Source organism: Eurytemora carolleeae, unplaced genomic scaffold (assembly GCF_000591075.1).
Source record: "Eurytemora carolleeae unplaced genomic scaffold, Eaff_2.0 scaffold474, whole genome shotgun sequence".
In the NCBI taxonomy this organism is placed as follows: Eukaryota; Metazoa; Arthropoda; class Copepoda; order Calanoida; family Temoridae; genus Eurytemora; species Eurytemora carolleeae.
In genome coordinates this window covers 4593-21094 of record NW_019396421.1, presented here as the reverse complement: position 1 = coordinate 21094, position 16502 = coordinate 4593, and the positions used below count along the sequence as shown (strand labels likewise).

Below are 16502 nucleotides of genomic sequence, written 5' to 3'. Positions count from 1 at the left end.
TTAGATTTAGATTACTAATAATTTAACAATGTTAATATTAAAATTGTAAACCATGTATCATGTTAACTTAAACTTATTCACCTAAAATTTAATATAGAGTATGTTGTGATCGCTGTAACCATAATAAACATATTTTTCTATACATTTTACTTCAGAGCATCAGAGAGTTTTAAAAGAATAATCGATTCTTAAGTTTTTTTCATCATTTTGGCAATACTTAAAAACAATTATATGTTAGTGTCTTCTAGCTTTTATCACTTTTCAGTTTCACTGTGCTTAACATAGCTTTATTTTAATTCTACAAAAGATATCATTATTTTAAAAGATTAAAAGGAATTCATAAAATTATAGATTACAAAGAATTTTTACAATTTTCAGAAACATATTTTTAAAAAGATGCGTTTAAAAAATTATCACAGTTGTTTTTTTTTACACCTGAACCCAGAGGTTATACATTAAAAATCAATTACATCACACATGTTTTCGTTTAAAACTTCTTGAAGAAATTTTAAACATCTGACGTTTTTCCAGTTAGTCCCATCAGTTCCTAATGAAAGAAAAAAAAATAGGAAAATAGAATCAATTAGTCCTATTCATGAGTTTATCTATACAACCCAACGAAATTAATAAAAACAAGAAATTGTAAACATTTGAAATGTGACAATAAAAATTGATATTTTAAAAAGCATTATTTTGAGTATATTATATATTATATATTATATATTATTTTGAGTATAATTTTCACCTCTTTTCTACAATTTGTTTTGAAATCTGAGTTTTCTTCTTCTTTATGTTTCTTCTTTTTCATATTTTTCTTTTTCTTTTTATTCCCTTCTGACTGGGGCATCAAGTTGTCTAGAGTTATACAATTTAAATGAAGTAATATTAAGAGGGGAAGAACAAAATGGCTGCAGCCTGTTTAGGATTAACAAATAATTTTTTTTCAGGGGAAAATTTGTTTTAGAAAATATTTTTAGGCAAGAAACATTTTCATTTAGAAAACCTCTTGTAGAAGAAAATGTTTTTTGAACGAAGACATTTTAATTGGAGAGCTGAAACGTTTTGTGGGGAAACATTTTGGTATAATCTCCACTTTACAGAGTAGTGTTTGGAATTTTTAATTTCGAAGAACCACTAAAAAGTAAAGATCAAATTATATCCCTCAAAAGGAAAATATGTAATTTTTGGGGTAAATCACATATTTGACTTACCTAACCAGAAAAGTTCCTTTTGACTGAATATTCTTGGAAAGAAATCCATAGCTTTCCTGAATCCAACTAAAGCTAGCACCTTAAAAACAACAATTAACAAACCTGAGTCCAAAACTAAAGAACGAAAAGTTTTGACTTAAATTTTAAGTTCATGGTTAAATGCCACTTCTGACTTAATTTAAACCTGAACTTTAACCGTGAAGTTAAATATTTAACCCTGTGGTTAAATATTTAACTCGCCGAAATCGACGAGTTAAAATTTAAACACAGTGTTAAAATATTGAAATCCTGCATTTTCCCTATTTGTCTATTATTTAATCATCATTCAGCTGAGAAAGTGGCATTCAACTTTACGATATATTTAAAAGTGAAAACCTTGTTAAAGAAATTTCACGTTTTAGATTAATTAGTTTTTGCATGTAAACCCAAAATACGGTTGTAACTCGAAATATGTTTTTTTTTCGGTTATGTAATCAGCTGATTAGCGATGGTTACGTAATATTCTCCGTAAATCCCTTTCTCTGATTGGTTCAGATTTTCCCGGGAAATTCAACTTTAAAATTGAGAAAGTTTAATATTTAAGTAGCCATTCATTATTTTACACAACTTTTAACCTCTAACTTAAAATTCGCGCATTCTTTAGTTTTAGACACAGGCTTTAGGATTTTGAAAACAATCTGCACAATTTTCAAATGAATTTTGCAAAAATTAAGTTTTTCTTGAGTATTATTGCATATTTAAATTTGCTTGGTCAAGGGGTTTCCAAAATTTATAGTTAATCATATTTCAATATCTTAAAATAAAGCCCAAGGGCTTTTCAAAAATGTACAAAATGTAAAAGATTAATCTGACAAGTTTTAAGATACGCTCAGCTCAGAAGTAAAACAACAAAGTTACCAGTAATGGAAAGATAAGGGAAGCTGGAGTGGATTTGATGACCCAAAGAGCTGCAAGTGCAAATACTTGAATCAAAGTGAACAAATGAACCTAAATTAGAAAATGTATTGGATATATTTTAACTGCTGCAATGTTAAAAAGTTGTTTTAGCATGTCGCTAGATAAAAAAATAAGAGAAACTTTGTTTAGAGTGTAATTTTATCAGTTCATAAGCTAACTTTGTGATACATGTGTACATCGCATCGCTTTTATTTTAGAACTGATAATATAAATGTATTTATTCAGAAACAGAAAAAAATTCCCCTCCTTTTCTTGCATTATCTATATCCATAAAGCAAAGCTGGGTTCTTAAGCTAGTTAAAAAATAAAGACTGGTGGAAATAAGTTTCATAGAAAAAAATAGTATTGGATAGAGTTGTATGTTGTTACTATCCTTATTTTTAACACAAACGATTCCAAATTATATTTTCCATAAGTTTGCTTTTATTTCATTATGTTAAATCTTTACTCCAGCAGAAGATAACATTTCAAAAAGTTGGTTACCGAACTGTTGATTTTGCTTTGTTCAGGCTTATATCTTCCGTCAGAGTCTAAATTTTGCATAATTTTATAAAATTAAACTGAAGAAATTTGTTCTCTACCCAAAAAGTTCTAGAATATCAAAAAATTTAACAATGTTAAACTCTGGTTTGAGATTGAGAAGCTTAAATAGGGTCCTAGAGCCACTGAAGCAGCAAATGCTGGAGTAGGGCTAAGAAAGGCTCTGTTAATGAATCTTTATGCAAAATTACCATAAAGGAATAAGTTAAAAATGAACTAAAAGAACCGTTCAAAAGAAAAATCTAACTGTCAACAGACAATATAGTTAATTGTTACACCTAACACAATTTGACTAAATTTTGAATAATTCCAAAAAGTGGTATATTCCTAGAGAAAGATTTTTGGACCCCCCTCCTATCAATTTTGTACATGGATCTTATATGTTAGACATGGATATAATTGACCATGTGGCCGCAGCGCTCGGCCCCCTAGCCCATCCTAGCCGCAGCGCTCGGCCCAAAAAGTGTCTTAACCTAACCTAACCCTATATAATAATAAATAAATACTAATTTACTAATTTCGTCATGTACAAAATTGATAGGAGGGGGGGGGGGGGTCCAAAAATCGTTCACTAGGACAGACCCCAAAAAATGTTCTCTAAAAATTAACTAAAATTAACCAAGACAAGTTTTAAAAATTAAGGATAAATTCAGCTAATTGACAAAAAGTACTGTTTAGTCATAGATTTTGTAAACCCCATACTTCTTAACATCTTTAAATATTGATTTTGTGTCTGGTATACCTTTTTCAGTGGTACATGACGCAGGTAGAGGTAATCAGGTTGATGCTTGGCAGGCATTACAAGCAGAAACAGACGGTCAACAAACTGGCAATTTTTAAAATACTATACTTTTTCGGTAAAATTTAAATTTTTAAAACTATCATACTCTGTAGTGCTTTTGTACTGCAGTTTTACTTAATTACACTGTACTTTGACTAAAATAAATTCTACTGCACTTGTACCCACTTACATACTATAATGTACTGTAATGATAAACTGCAATTGTACCTATAATTACCCTGTAATTCGGGTACACTATACTTTGAGTATGCAATACTTTGAAGATACTATACTTCAATTAAACTATACTTATAAGTACAGTGAAACCCTTAATAACGAATACATCGGAAGAATTTATGAAATGTCGTCTTGCCAATTTTTCATGGAGTTTTATACTATATTACGTAAATTTCAGTATTTGCGAAAATAAATAAATTGCCATGAATATGCAGGAACAGTTTTAAAGAGCTCCATATAATCATTCAATTTAAAAAAACTAAATATCTGCAACATTCCATTTTCAGAAAGTGAAGAATACGACATTTGATGAATTCTTTTGATGTATTTGTTATTAAGGGTTCCACTGTGCTATACTTCGACTATACTGTACTTTAAAAGCTCAATAACTGTTCTGCAACACAAACCTGCATTCCATGAAGAGTGTTTACCCCCATGTACAAGAGAACACCATATAATAACAAACTGACAATTTTTAAAATACTAGACTTTTTCGGTAAAATTTTAAATTTTTAAACTATCTGTACTCTGTAGGGCTTTTGTACTGCAATTTTTTGTTTGGCTGTATGTACAGTACTGTGCTGCAGTTTTACTTCATTACACTGTACTTTGAATAAAATAAATTCTACTGCACTTGTACCCACTTACACTGATTTTTGACTATACTGTACTCTACTGCAATTATATTTGTGTCCAATTACACTGTACTTTGACTATAATGTACTCTCCTGCAATTGTATTTGTACCTAATTACGCTGTAATTTGACTACACTTTAATCTACTGCAATCATATTCGTACCACTATACACTAGAACACTATACTTTAGTATACTTTGAAGATACTATGCTTAAAGAAAACTATACTTATAAGTACTATACTCGAGTATACTGTACTTTAAAAGCTCAATAACTGTTCTGCAACACAAACCTGCATTCCATGAAGAGTGTTTACCCCCATGTACAAGAGAACACCATATAATACTGGCATCGGTATGAACTAATATAATTTCTGATTTAAAAAAATCTTAACTTAAAAAATAAATTTTAAAAAACACCTGTTTTGAAACCTTTAAAAAAATCGGTATTTTGTTTATTAATGATCAGAATCTATTTCCTTGAGTATTGGCGCTAATTTAACCGATAATCCTGTTAGTATGAAGACCATGCAACCAGTAACCCTTTGTTCTCTTAAATAGTAATGAGGAAATTTATATTAAAGATGGATTTTGTTAAAGGGACTGTAAAGGCAAAATGAAAGGGGGTAAAGGCTGAAAGCAGTTTAGGAGATGATCGAGACCCAAACGTTTATCTGATGTTCTTGTTTCGAGAAATTGATATAAAACTGTGTAAAATTTATACGAAAATCTATATACATCAATTTTCGTTTAAAATTTTAGGTTTAAACAGGTTATAATCAGCAAATACGCAACCAATCTGAAAACGACGATATCCCAGAGGAGCCTGAGAAACTCAGGTTTGCTCCTATTATTATTTGAATTTAATAGTTTTTCATTTATAATAGATAAAATTGATAATTTTATACATACGTCACATGACCAGAAGTCCCACCAATGGCATTGCAGTATTATTGTCACTTGTCTCCGTCTGTATTATGACCAATATACTGCACTGCCATTGGTGAGAGTGCAGAATGGGGGCTTAACCTTTTCACCATTCAAGGGAAGGGGCCTCAGCCTCTGTTTGGGGCTAAATACCCCTCAGGATACCTTTATGCGCCCCTGTTTAATGTATGAAAGCTTCTTTGTCCTAGTATTGATATATATATAAAGTTGTAATCTCTGTTTANTTTTAATTGGAGAACTCGGAAGAACCACAGGAATGTTCTTAGCTTGGTTTTAAGGTTCATAGTTGAGTAAATTTACTTTAATAGGGAAAAATAGCTAAGATTGGAATTTACAACCAAGGCCCAGGTAAACAGCAGGTGCAACTATGAGTATCCTGGGCAACGCTGGGTTTTCAAGTTAGTTAAAACATAACACTTACTACAATTGTGTGGTCAGAAACAAATTTACCAGTAATGTATTGTAATAGAAGAAACCCCCCCTCCAAAAAAAAGTATATACAAAAGTTACAACAATATAAATACCTTATTCCAAGAAATTGCGGAGTTTCTCCCGGTGCGCTTGATTCAGTATCCATCTTTAAACTGTCCACGTGGCCTAAGCAAAGCACAGTTGCCGCTACACACCATGGTAGACCCAGTACTGAGCAAACTGCCATCATTACACCAACAATTAGCATGTCCAGGTGGTAACCTGCTCCTTTCTAAACCAAAAATTGGAATGAACGATTTTTCCTAAGATAAAAAAGTGAGGGAGTGCTTTCTAATCTTTTGCGAAGGGTGAAAAAGAATGAAACCTAAAGTTGTATATCACTCAGTTTTTTTCCACCACATATGTTCTTATGAAAAATCAAAAGTTTAACAACCTGGCTACTTTTGCCTTTCTAGGCAACCAGCAGATAATCTTTTATAAAAGTTTTGGATGGTAAAAAAAAGAATTTAGATTCATGTGTTATACGTTTTAAAGAAAATGAACACTTCCTTTTAAAAAAAAATAAGACATTAGTATTGTTATGAATAATAATCTACCTTAAGCTTATGCTCTTTCCTGTTGACTATAACAGAAGTAATTTGCTGATCCATAAAGAGTAAGATAGTTAGTAGCAACGCAGGGACGCTTGCTCCGAGATATATATACCTTGGAAATAAGTACACAAAAATGAAAATGTAAATTTGTCTTGTCTGCTTGTTATGACTCAAAGATTTGCATAACAAAATTTGAAATCCGCCCAAGGTAACAAAAAATCTGCAAAATTTAAAATTGATTTTGTAGGGAACATGTATATGAAAGGAAGACCCAAATAATATATCAAAGAGGGATTCAAAGTGTCCTACAAGCTTAGTGTATTTATATTTAATATTTAGAACCATCCATACCAAGGAGAATTAGGATCCATGAAAGGTATTATCCAGCCTCTGATATCAGATCTTGTTGGCTAAAATTTAGAAAATTGTTTTGAGTTTATATTTAAATTTGTATTTTAATTAATACTTTTGGTGAGTTAGAGCTAATTGCTACAAAGTCTTAATACATAAATTATCTACTATGAAAATTTCAGGATCCTTTTGTCTTTTCAACTTGAATTGACTCATTAATGATTTTCCATAAAATGGGATTTTACCCCAAAATTCATAGTTTCAAGAAAGGCGAAAATCCACACATCATAATTTACAATAAGACAACTGTAAAATTCTAGTTCTTGCTACCTTGAATAAAGTAGGAACGATGAGCTTAGGAGTAGCAAGGTCAAACCATGAATCCACTCCAACAAAAATTAAAATTGTAAGAATCACTGCATAATCACTTATAAGGGAACGAACCTGGAAAATATAAAAAAATTATCAACAATTTAAAGATTTTCATAAAAGATTAAACTTTTAATTAAATGCAAACCATTGTTGGAAACAAAGTTGAGAATTTGAACTTTTTCATAGAGGAACACAGGATATATGTTCCAGCAAAGAGTATAACGGAAAAAAGGAAAACATCAGGAACATATGCACAGGAGGATCCAACTAGTTCTCCTCCATACCTAGAAATACCAGATCAAGATCCTGCATGTACACCATACAGGCAGGGATATATATTTTCAAGAATATTCCCCCCCCCTTCTTGGAAGGTGCAGACCTTGCATTTGTAAAGGGTACATATAGTTTTTGCAAGATTTTTTTACAAAAGGTAATCAAATCAATCTTGATTTGTTATTAGGTGCAACTTTTGCTTTCATATTCATTATACACCCTTTCACTTTGCTAAATGTGTAAAGAGAAGTAATAAGATTTTTTGAAGAAAATAGATATGTTACAGAAAGCTGATAAACTATAAAATGAATTTGCCTAAGATGGATAAAATTTCAGGTCAAGTATTTTTTAGTTCTAACAAAGCAATACCTGTTCTACTTAATAATAATTTAAAATAGACCTCCCCCCCCCCCCTACCCTCCATTTATATACAGATTCATGGTGTTGATGAAAAATATGTTTGTCATCTGTAAACAATTTAAAATGTCACCAAATGAACTTTAATATATGGGTTTCTGCTTACTTTTAAAGTGCCACCTTGCAAATATCTTAAAGAATTTTGAAGTTAACAGTGTCAAACTTATTTATTTCCCACTAAAAGTTCTGCTTACTTTTTACACTGAGATACAGTTAAATTATTCCAATCAATTTCAGTTATATTCCTAACATTGCTGACATTCTAGAAATCAAAATAATTATTAATAAAAAATGTAATCAAAATATTTTCTGATAGCTCTTAGTGATTTAAATTGGCTGACCTGTGGTTGACTTGAAATACATTTGCAAGATTCATCAAATAGTTCATTGGGATCATAACCACGATGAACTTTATACTTTTTTCCCATTTCTAAAATGTAATTGTTAAACTCTCTATCATTGTTTTAATTAAATTTTATAAATGTACTTACTGTAAACCTTCTTTAAAGATTCAACGATAAAGATGACCCCAACAAGAGCTGCAAATGACTCCTCTGTAAATCTCGTAAAATACCTTCGAAATTAAATTAATTATAATTAAATAATTAATGAGAATTGTTGAATAATTTAATTTAAGTGTATTAAAAATATATTTAAAATAGCTTAGAATTAAAATACATTCAAATACCGACCTCGATCTGACTAATAATTTTTGCATTGATATTAGCATTTTACCGAGAAGCAAAGCTTAATTTTGAGGAAGGATAATTTGACTTACAAATAAGTTTCAAATTACCTTACTATTGCTGATGAATCAGTTGCTACTATTACTAAGCAGAAAAGAGCAGACCAAAGCCCAATCCACAGCCGAATAGTTAGGTATTCAAGCTCATATGAACTGAAAATTAAACAATAAAATTTTTTTTGAGCTTTTGTATGCTTATGTCAAATTGAAATCCTGTAGACTCCTTTGACGAATGCATGTTTTTTTTTGCTAATAAAATTTAGCAAAGAGGTTGTTTTGGGCTAATAAACTTGTTTTAAAGCAGTTATTTCTTGTAATGGGAGAGAGGCAGAAATTTGATATTGCATTCATGTTAATGACTTTTATAATGAAGAAAGGGGATTATCTCAAGTTGATTTGAAAAAAAAAGTATTAGATATTTCGGTTTCAATAATATTAAACAATTATTCAAAATTCTATATGTTGAGTTAAAAATTATGGAATGAAACTTTTCTAAAGTGAATAATTTATATTTGAAAGCATAACTGATTAAACTGTATAGGAAAGTAATTTAGTTAAATTTTTGGCTCATACTGTTCAGCTAACAAGAGATATTAGAAATTGAATTTTTAACAACCAAGTTTTAAGATATAAGAGAAAGTATTATCAACCAATTGTTAATAGTTGAAGAAAAAACTTTACCTACAAAACTCGACCAAAATCTTTTCAAATATCAGCACTGGTCCTGTTTCCAAACATAATTTTTACCCACTTTTTTAATAGGTAAACTTTAATTCAAACTTAATTTTAGTAATAACGTAAAAAAGTTTTAATTTAAGACTGTCAACCAAAAAAGAACAAACAGAGAGCTATTTTGAAATTTTCCAAAATGTTTTTTGTCATCGTGAAAGAAAAGGTTTTAACTACATTTTGTATGTTAATAAAGTGGTTTCCTGTGCAACCAAGAACAGTAAGAGGTTGACCACCAAGAAGACAGAAGACCCCACCAGCTAGAGCATGCCCAAGGAAGGATTCAAGGACACCCTGAACATAAGAGCACACATTCCTTCAAAAGTTACAGAGACTTGAGGGTCTTTATACATATTGCTTTCATGATGTTTAAATGCTCTCTTTTACTTTTTAAGATTTTTTTTTCAGTTTTTTTAATTTCCTCAGCACCTTACCAAAGAAGTAAAAGTTCTAAAAAATTTAAATTAGGCTGGCCATGGCAGATTTGATTAGCATAAGCAATAGTAGCATAACATCTTTTACCATTTAATTACTTTGAAAAAGTTTTTCAAAAATTGCAAAAATCTGTGCAAAATTTCTTCACTGCAAAAAGTGTGCATTCAGCTTTCTTTTGTTAAAGGCTTCCTAAAGAGCTATTTAATGTTGATATATATTGACTAAGAGTAGGTCTAAATATAGACTTATTTGGTTAATTTTGGAGTAAACTAAATAGCTTCTTTGCTATTGATTAGTATTGGTTTTACTTTTCAAAGACAACTGTGGCAGGAGTAAAAGCCGATTTTTTGTTCAGAATTCGAGCACAAAGGGACTTGCTTTTTTGTCTTTGTCATGGATTAAAAAGAAATTTGAATGTAAAATTAAAATTAAAAATAGTTAATTGTAAATGTCATAATTGTTTTAAAAATTTTAACTTTCTATTTTTAACATAACACTATAATTTGAATCTAGATTCAACTATTAATTGCCTAATGATTAATTGATTATTGTAGAGAATGTCGTCTTTGTATCTTCATTTTACACGATTTAATATTAAAAACGTAAATTTATTGCTAACTTAAATATCATAAGTTTCCATATTTGAGTATATAACAGCTAACACATAATGGCATTAAAATATGATAACTTTAAATGTTTTCTGACTGTTGCTGCTGAAAAACGTCTACTATAGTGTTTCAAACAAAGAGACCGTTCCTTTGCGCTCGAATTCTAAACGAAAAACCGACTTTTTCTCCAGCCATAGTTCTAATACCACAGCTAATAGGCTGTTTAGTTTACCATGAAATTACCCAAATAAGTGAACGGTCCCTTTAAGTTTCATTATGTTTTGGCAATTTCTCAGTGCATAATGTTTGTAAGACATAATAAATGTGCCACCTGACGTCCTTCTGTAATATCGCTCAAAAATCCTCCAAAAGTTATCGCTTTTGTGATGGTGGCCAAATAGATATAAATGATGGAGGCCAAAGTCTGAAATATTTGGCAATTGATAATGAAAAAATAATATAATAAAATATGATAATGCAGTAAATGCCCTACTCCAATAAATACTTTTAGATCAGTACCAATCCAGGTACAACTCAATATATAACTCCAGGTTATCTAAGAATACCACCTTGGTCAGTATTAATTCGGTTATGACTCTATCTGTCTTACAAGATACAACTTAATCTAGAACTCAAGGTTTCTCAGCAATACCATAGTCAATTTCAATCCCGATATGATTCAGTCTGTATTCTAAGGTATCTGTCTTACAAGATACAACTCAATCTAGATCTCAAGGTTCGTCAGTCAATATCAATTCGGTATCTATCTTACACAATACAACTGTAATTCCCAATCTATATCTATCTTTCAAGAAATTGATTCAGGACTCTTCTCGTTCGCTAAACTAGGAACAATTACTCTAACAACATAGTATTATTCCTTCTAAACTCATATCATATTATATTTTGACTTCTTGGGTATGGTTACATTAATGAACGTAATTACAAGTTTTACGTAATAATCTAAAAGCAATTATTTAGGTTACAATGTACAACGTAATTTATCTAGGTGTGTACAGGTTTATAAATATGAGGATTGCCATGATATTTATTACAATAATATATCAAGAAAAAGATGTTTTGTCATTGGTGGCATTTGTATAATAAGAATCAAACATTAACTTTTTTTTATGTTTTAAAGTTATTTTTGATATTAATGGTTTACATTGTAAATATGCGTGTTTGGTCATAACCATTATAATTCAGAAATGAATTTTTGGTTAAACTTCGAAAAGAAACAACGCCAAAGATATTGTAAACATTAAATACAGCTGGTTTCCTTATTCTATGATTACATGAACTTGTTTCTTTCTTCGCCGTATCATTGAATACGTCATTAAAAGGTTGTATTCAAGGCAGAAGACCTAGTTTAACCTTGGAATCGTCAGATTTAAAGGCGCATCCTTTGTGGGTATGTAGCTAAATAATTTGTTCTGATACAAAAAAAAACATTTATCTCTGAAACTGTTCTGAAGCCAGAACCTTTATGTTGCGAATCTCGGGATCAACCATTTAAATCCATTTTATGCAGACCTACTGATTAATTCAATTCCTGGTCGATATCCCGTAGTGGGAATACCCTACAGGGATAATGTAAATCAAGGAAGCATTAATTTAACCTGAAAATTAAAACCTTAGGAAATCGAGATCATGTCTTCAAGATTAACGATGCTCCCATGCACACAAAAGTTAATATAGAACATATATTAATATAAATGGTTATAAAAGTTATAGATTACAAAACCTCAATGTCGTTTCAAAATGCAGGAATTTATGAAGAAGAAAAAAAGGTTTCATTTTTTCTGTAAATATTTCTGTAAATCTAACTTGTACATGTAAATCAGACTTGTACATGTAATTCATACATGCACTTGTAAACCTGACATGTACATATAAATCAGACCCTCACATGTAAATCAGAAATGTACATATAAATCAGACCCTCACATGTATATCTGACCTGTACATGGAAAGCATCAGTAAAGTCAGATTTGTACCAGGGAATCTTTCTTTTTACATCTTCTATTAAACCTGCAGCAAAATAAAACCTGTGGTTTGAATTTTTCTATGCATTTAAATTTTAATTGAAAACATTACTCATAAAAAAATATAAATAGTAGACTTGAACTGGAAAGCGCATATTAAAAAATAATCAAATTAATTTATAATTAGAAATAATTCTAATTTTTACCTCCAAAAAGACGACCTGTAAACTTGAGTCCATCGCCGTCGTTTTGTTTTCCTTTTTCACCCTTAATATTTATCATTAAAAGATATTTTATTTTGCAATAAATAAAATCCTATTTAATTCAATATTATCCACAACACATAATTTGCGGATTGAAAAGTTACAGATTATACAGTGAATCCCATATATATGAATACATAGCTAGAGTTTTTATAATGTCGTATTACATATTTAAGTTTATAATGCCGCGGGAAACTGAGTTTAATGTTAATCTATTAATTGCATTCATATTCCAGGGCTTTTAATTTACCTTGAATTAAAAATAAAAAGAAGTTTTTATTAGAATTAACAAAAAACTTATGACGGTCTATGTATTCATATATCTGGGATTCACTGTAACTACTTATAAGATGATCCTTAAAAATGATTACTTCTACTTTGTGGGTAAAGTCGTCTTCAATATCGTCGTCTTCCTGTAAGGTTGATCTCTGTCGAATGAGTGCTCTGCTGATAAGTCTAAAAAAATAGTTTTATATTATACTATGCCTGATCTTGTTGAATTTTTTCTTATGAAAATTTGATTCGTGATTTCAGATCCCTTTTACTTATTTATAATTTTACACTTCAATTTTAACAAATTTCGGGAGAGATTTATAATAATAAAAAAATAAAAAATTTCTTTTGACAAAACTCACCTGTTTTTAATCAAATGCTGAAGTAAAGGATATCATTCAAGATTAACCCTTAATAAGCAACCCTGTTGACTTTCTGTTTTTGATTGTTGGATATTGTTCATACTGCATAGGACTAGGAGGGAGTAAACTCATCTGTTTTTAATAGTTGGAGGCGATTTAGGAGATACTAAATTCACCGGTTTTTTTTATAGTGAGAGGCGATCTAGGCGGGAGAAAATACCTGTTTTTTAAAGTTGGAGGTTACAGTGAAAGCTCACCTGTTTATAATAGTTGGAGGCGATCTTGGAGGGACTAAACTCACCTGTTTTTAACAGTTGTAGGTGATGTAGGAGGGAGTAAACGAATTTTTGGATCCCAGCAGTTTGGAGGCAAAACAGTCAGCTCCTTCATATACAACTCCAATCCTTTCACCAGCTATACAACAATTTTGAGATTTGTATTCCTTTTTGATTTATACATATAATGACAAAAATAATTTGAACATATCATAATGATCATTATTTTCATTCATATTATTGTTATTAACCTGTTTAGTGCTTAAACTCTTATAAGCATACTGCCCAGTAAATATCTAAAAAATATACATTTTTAAAATTAAGATTTTTCTGTACATTTTTAGGGTTCGAACAAATAATAATTCGAATTAAATTGTCACATATATCTCCATTAAAATAAAAAGTATCAACATTTGTTGTGAGCCCTGATTAATCAGAGGTGGATACAGAGAGATCGCCCCGATTTGGGCAGATCCCACCCAGTAGGTATGAAAAGCCTTTTTTCCCCAATTTTAAACTATATATCTAAAAATAAATTGGTTCAAAAGGATATTCTGATTAGTCTACATCTGATGATTAAAATCAACAAATAACCATAATGTATCAAGTGTGTTTTGATATTTCTATATTATAATTGGTCTGTACCAACTGAATTATATCTATAAATATCATGGTCTTAAATTTTCTGTTTAAAAGGATATGAGATCAGTCTATATATATCATGTGTATGTGTTGGGAACAGTCTGCTTTCCCTAAGGTTTTTTATATTTCAAAATTTTGAAATTGTGACCAACCTCATCTGTGAATATGGTTCCAACAGCTCTACCTAATTCTAAACACTGAGCAGCAGAACCTTCAGGTCCTAGGATTTGAACAAGGAACCTAAACAACCATGCTCACAGAGTTTAAACCATACAGGGTTCCCGAAAAAATCGGTTTGTATCCAGATAATATTTATATGCAGTAACAAACAACAAGAAGATAAATACCATTTGAAAACAAGTTCACGGCAGTCACACGTTTTGTTTATGAATTTGAATATGACTGTAACTAAGGAATTGAATCTTTGCCACAAACTCAGATTTTCTAATCCTTGTATCTGAATGTAGATCATAATTGCTTCATAACTATGAATTATCTTTGATCAAATCATCTAAGTTTGAAATATTAAAGATTTACACAATCAGGCTGCTAAGATATAGGGATTCGAAATTTCGAGTTTGTGACGAAAAAGACTCAATTCCTTCCAGCTTTAAATCAAATAATAAATGATGTTATTTATCTACTTCAAAAACATCAAAAACTGCACCTTGTTGGTTTCTGTAGAGCACTGAGATCCTCTAAAACAACTGGAGCGTCAAGTCTGATAAACCCAAACACAATCTCATCTAGAAAATCACAAGTTCCCACCTGAAAAAGTGCAGTTGTCAAATATACTCTAAGTTGTATGGTGCATAATATGTTTTTACTACAATAGTATTGTCTGTTAAGACATATTGCAGTTCTTTTTAATTAATTGTTAAGCATAATATACCAGTATTTAATCATAGATTTAAAACTTCCTAAATAAATTAACAAAATCTCGTCTGTTAGGGAAATTTACCAACTCTTTCCCTTTGTTTTTAACAATTAAAATTAGGAGGTTTTTTCCCTTTCTGAACATTTTTTTTTACTTCCTGTCTTTAACCAAACTTTGTATAGAGCGATACTTCCTGTACCTGGATATTTGCAATTTCTGGTCTTTTACCAAACTCTGTCCAGCCCTTTACTTCCTGTTTTACCTCTAGGCCTGGATAGCCCGTTCTTTAGCCCACTGTTTCTGTTATTTTAAATATCTAATTTATTGGTTTTCAGGGGAAAAATTGCAAAATCTTATTCTTTACAAGTTTTCTTTTTTCAAATTATACAATATTTTCCCTTTGGCAGAAAATGTGAGAAATTAATGGTTTGCAATTAACGATCAGCTGTTCGTTAACGGTTCGACTTATACCTGAATTCCGGTCGTTAAAGTGAACTTAGTCCTTTACTTCCTGTTTTACCTGGGTATTTGCAACTTCCTATTGCAAATTTCTGTACCTGAATATTTGCAACTTCTGCATTTTTGGGTACTTTCCTACCAAACTGGTTGTACTCTCTGTACTTCAAAGTATCAGCCCTATGCCGATCTCTCCTAGGAAAAATTGTTGAAAATCAAAGGAACTGCATTATTTACCACAATTTATAATTTTTACCTTTGCCACTAGCTAGGTTTCTGACAAAAAAAGTCTTTGCGCACAAACTCCAATTTTTTAATCCCTATATCTTTGCAACAAAATTAGATTATTCAACCTAATTCATAGTTTGAAATATCTGAAGTCTATGACATAGGGATGACCTTTTATATAAGGATTAGAAAATAAGAGTTTGTGGCAAAGACTAAATTCATTTTTTTGTCAGAAACTTATTGTTTCGTTTTCATCAAACCTAAGCAAAACACGAATTTTGTTTAATTTTCCCTCGTAATATTACAATGTGTTCATATTATGTGTGCGATATACAATCTAGCTACTCAGCATTAGCCAATTCTCATGAACAATTCGATATGCTTTCGATAAATTTGGTTGGCCAAATACAACGTTCTAGATTCTTGAATTACTGAACAAGAGAAATATTCTTATTTATTTTAAATGTGTTTCTGGCCCAATCAAGATTAATCTTTAACTAAATTTTGAACTTTTTTTGATTACCTGAAATCATCTTCTTCATTTTTCTCCTCCTCCTCCACCCCCTCAATCTCATCCTCTCCTTGGCCTACCATACCCTTCTTGAGCTTAGATTTAGTTTTTAAATCTAGAAAAAAAAGGAACTGAAAACTAGCTTCAACCCATTTTTTTATCTTTGCAACCTTTTTTTAGCCTTAGATAGTTCAAATTACGATTCCTTACGAGAACTGAAATTGTCTTAGTTTAAAATATCAAAGGTGTGTTCCATCATGTTACAAAAATAAATGGTTTTAAAAATTAGAACTTGAAAACTAGTTCGGTTTTCTTAAAATTTAAGTAATTTTTATTATTCATTTAAAACATTTAATAAGTTTTCCT

The 16502-nt window shown here is 30.5% G+C and overlaps 1 protein-coding gene across 1 annotated transcript in view; it reads right to left on the bottom strand.

Moving 5' to 3' along the window:
* Window positions 1-448: 448 nt before the first annotated feature.
* LOC111702974 (sodium bicarbonate cotransporter 3) overlaps window positions 449-16502 on the bottom strand; it is a gene marked incomplete in the record, with an annotated part of 19944 nt that continues 3890 nt past the window's right edge. Inside the window, 28 exon segments of the mRNA XM_023474803.1 lie at window positions 449-547; window positions 746-855; window positions 1212-1290; window positions 2109-2198; window positions 3451-3534; window positions 4655-4723; window positions 4841-4913; window positions 5834-6012; window positions 6338-6446; window positions 6686-6744; window positions 7016-7129; window positions 7203-7341; window positions 7942-8009; window positions 8089-8177; window positions 8239-8321; window positions 8544-8645; window positions 9174-9216; window positions 9425-9515; window positions 10596-10688; window positions 12225-12295; window positions 12456-12516; window positions 12884-12968; window positions 13449-13561; window positions 13674-13718; window positions 14217-14304; window positions 14732-14832; window positions 15499-15592; window positions 16149-16251. Of these exon segments, the coding sequence (XP_023330571.1) occupies window positions 509-547; window positions 746-855; window positions 1212-1290; window positions 2109-2198; window positions 3451-3534; window positions 4655-4723; window positions 4841-4913; window positions 5834-6012; window positions 6338-6446; window positions 6686-6744; window positions 7016-7129; window positions 7203-7341; window positions 7942-8009; window positions 8089-8177; window positions 8239-8321; window positions 8544-8645; window positions 9174-9216; window positions 9425-9515; window positions 10596-10688; window positions 12225-12295; window positions 12456-12516; window positions 12884-12968; window positions 13449-13561; window positions 13674-13718; window positions 14217-14304; window positions 14732-14832; window positions 15499-15592; window positions 16149-16251 (2474 nt within the window).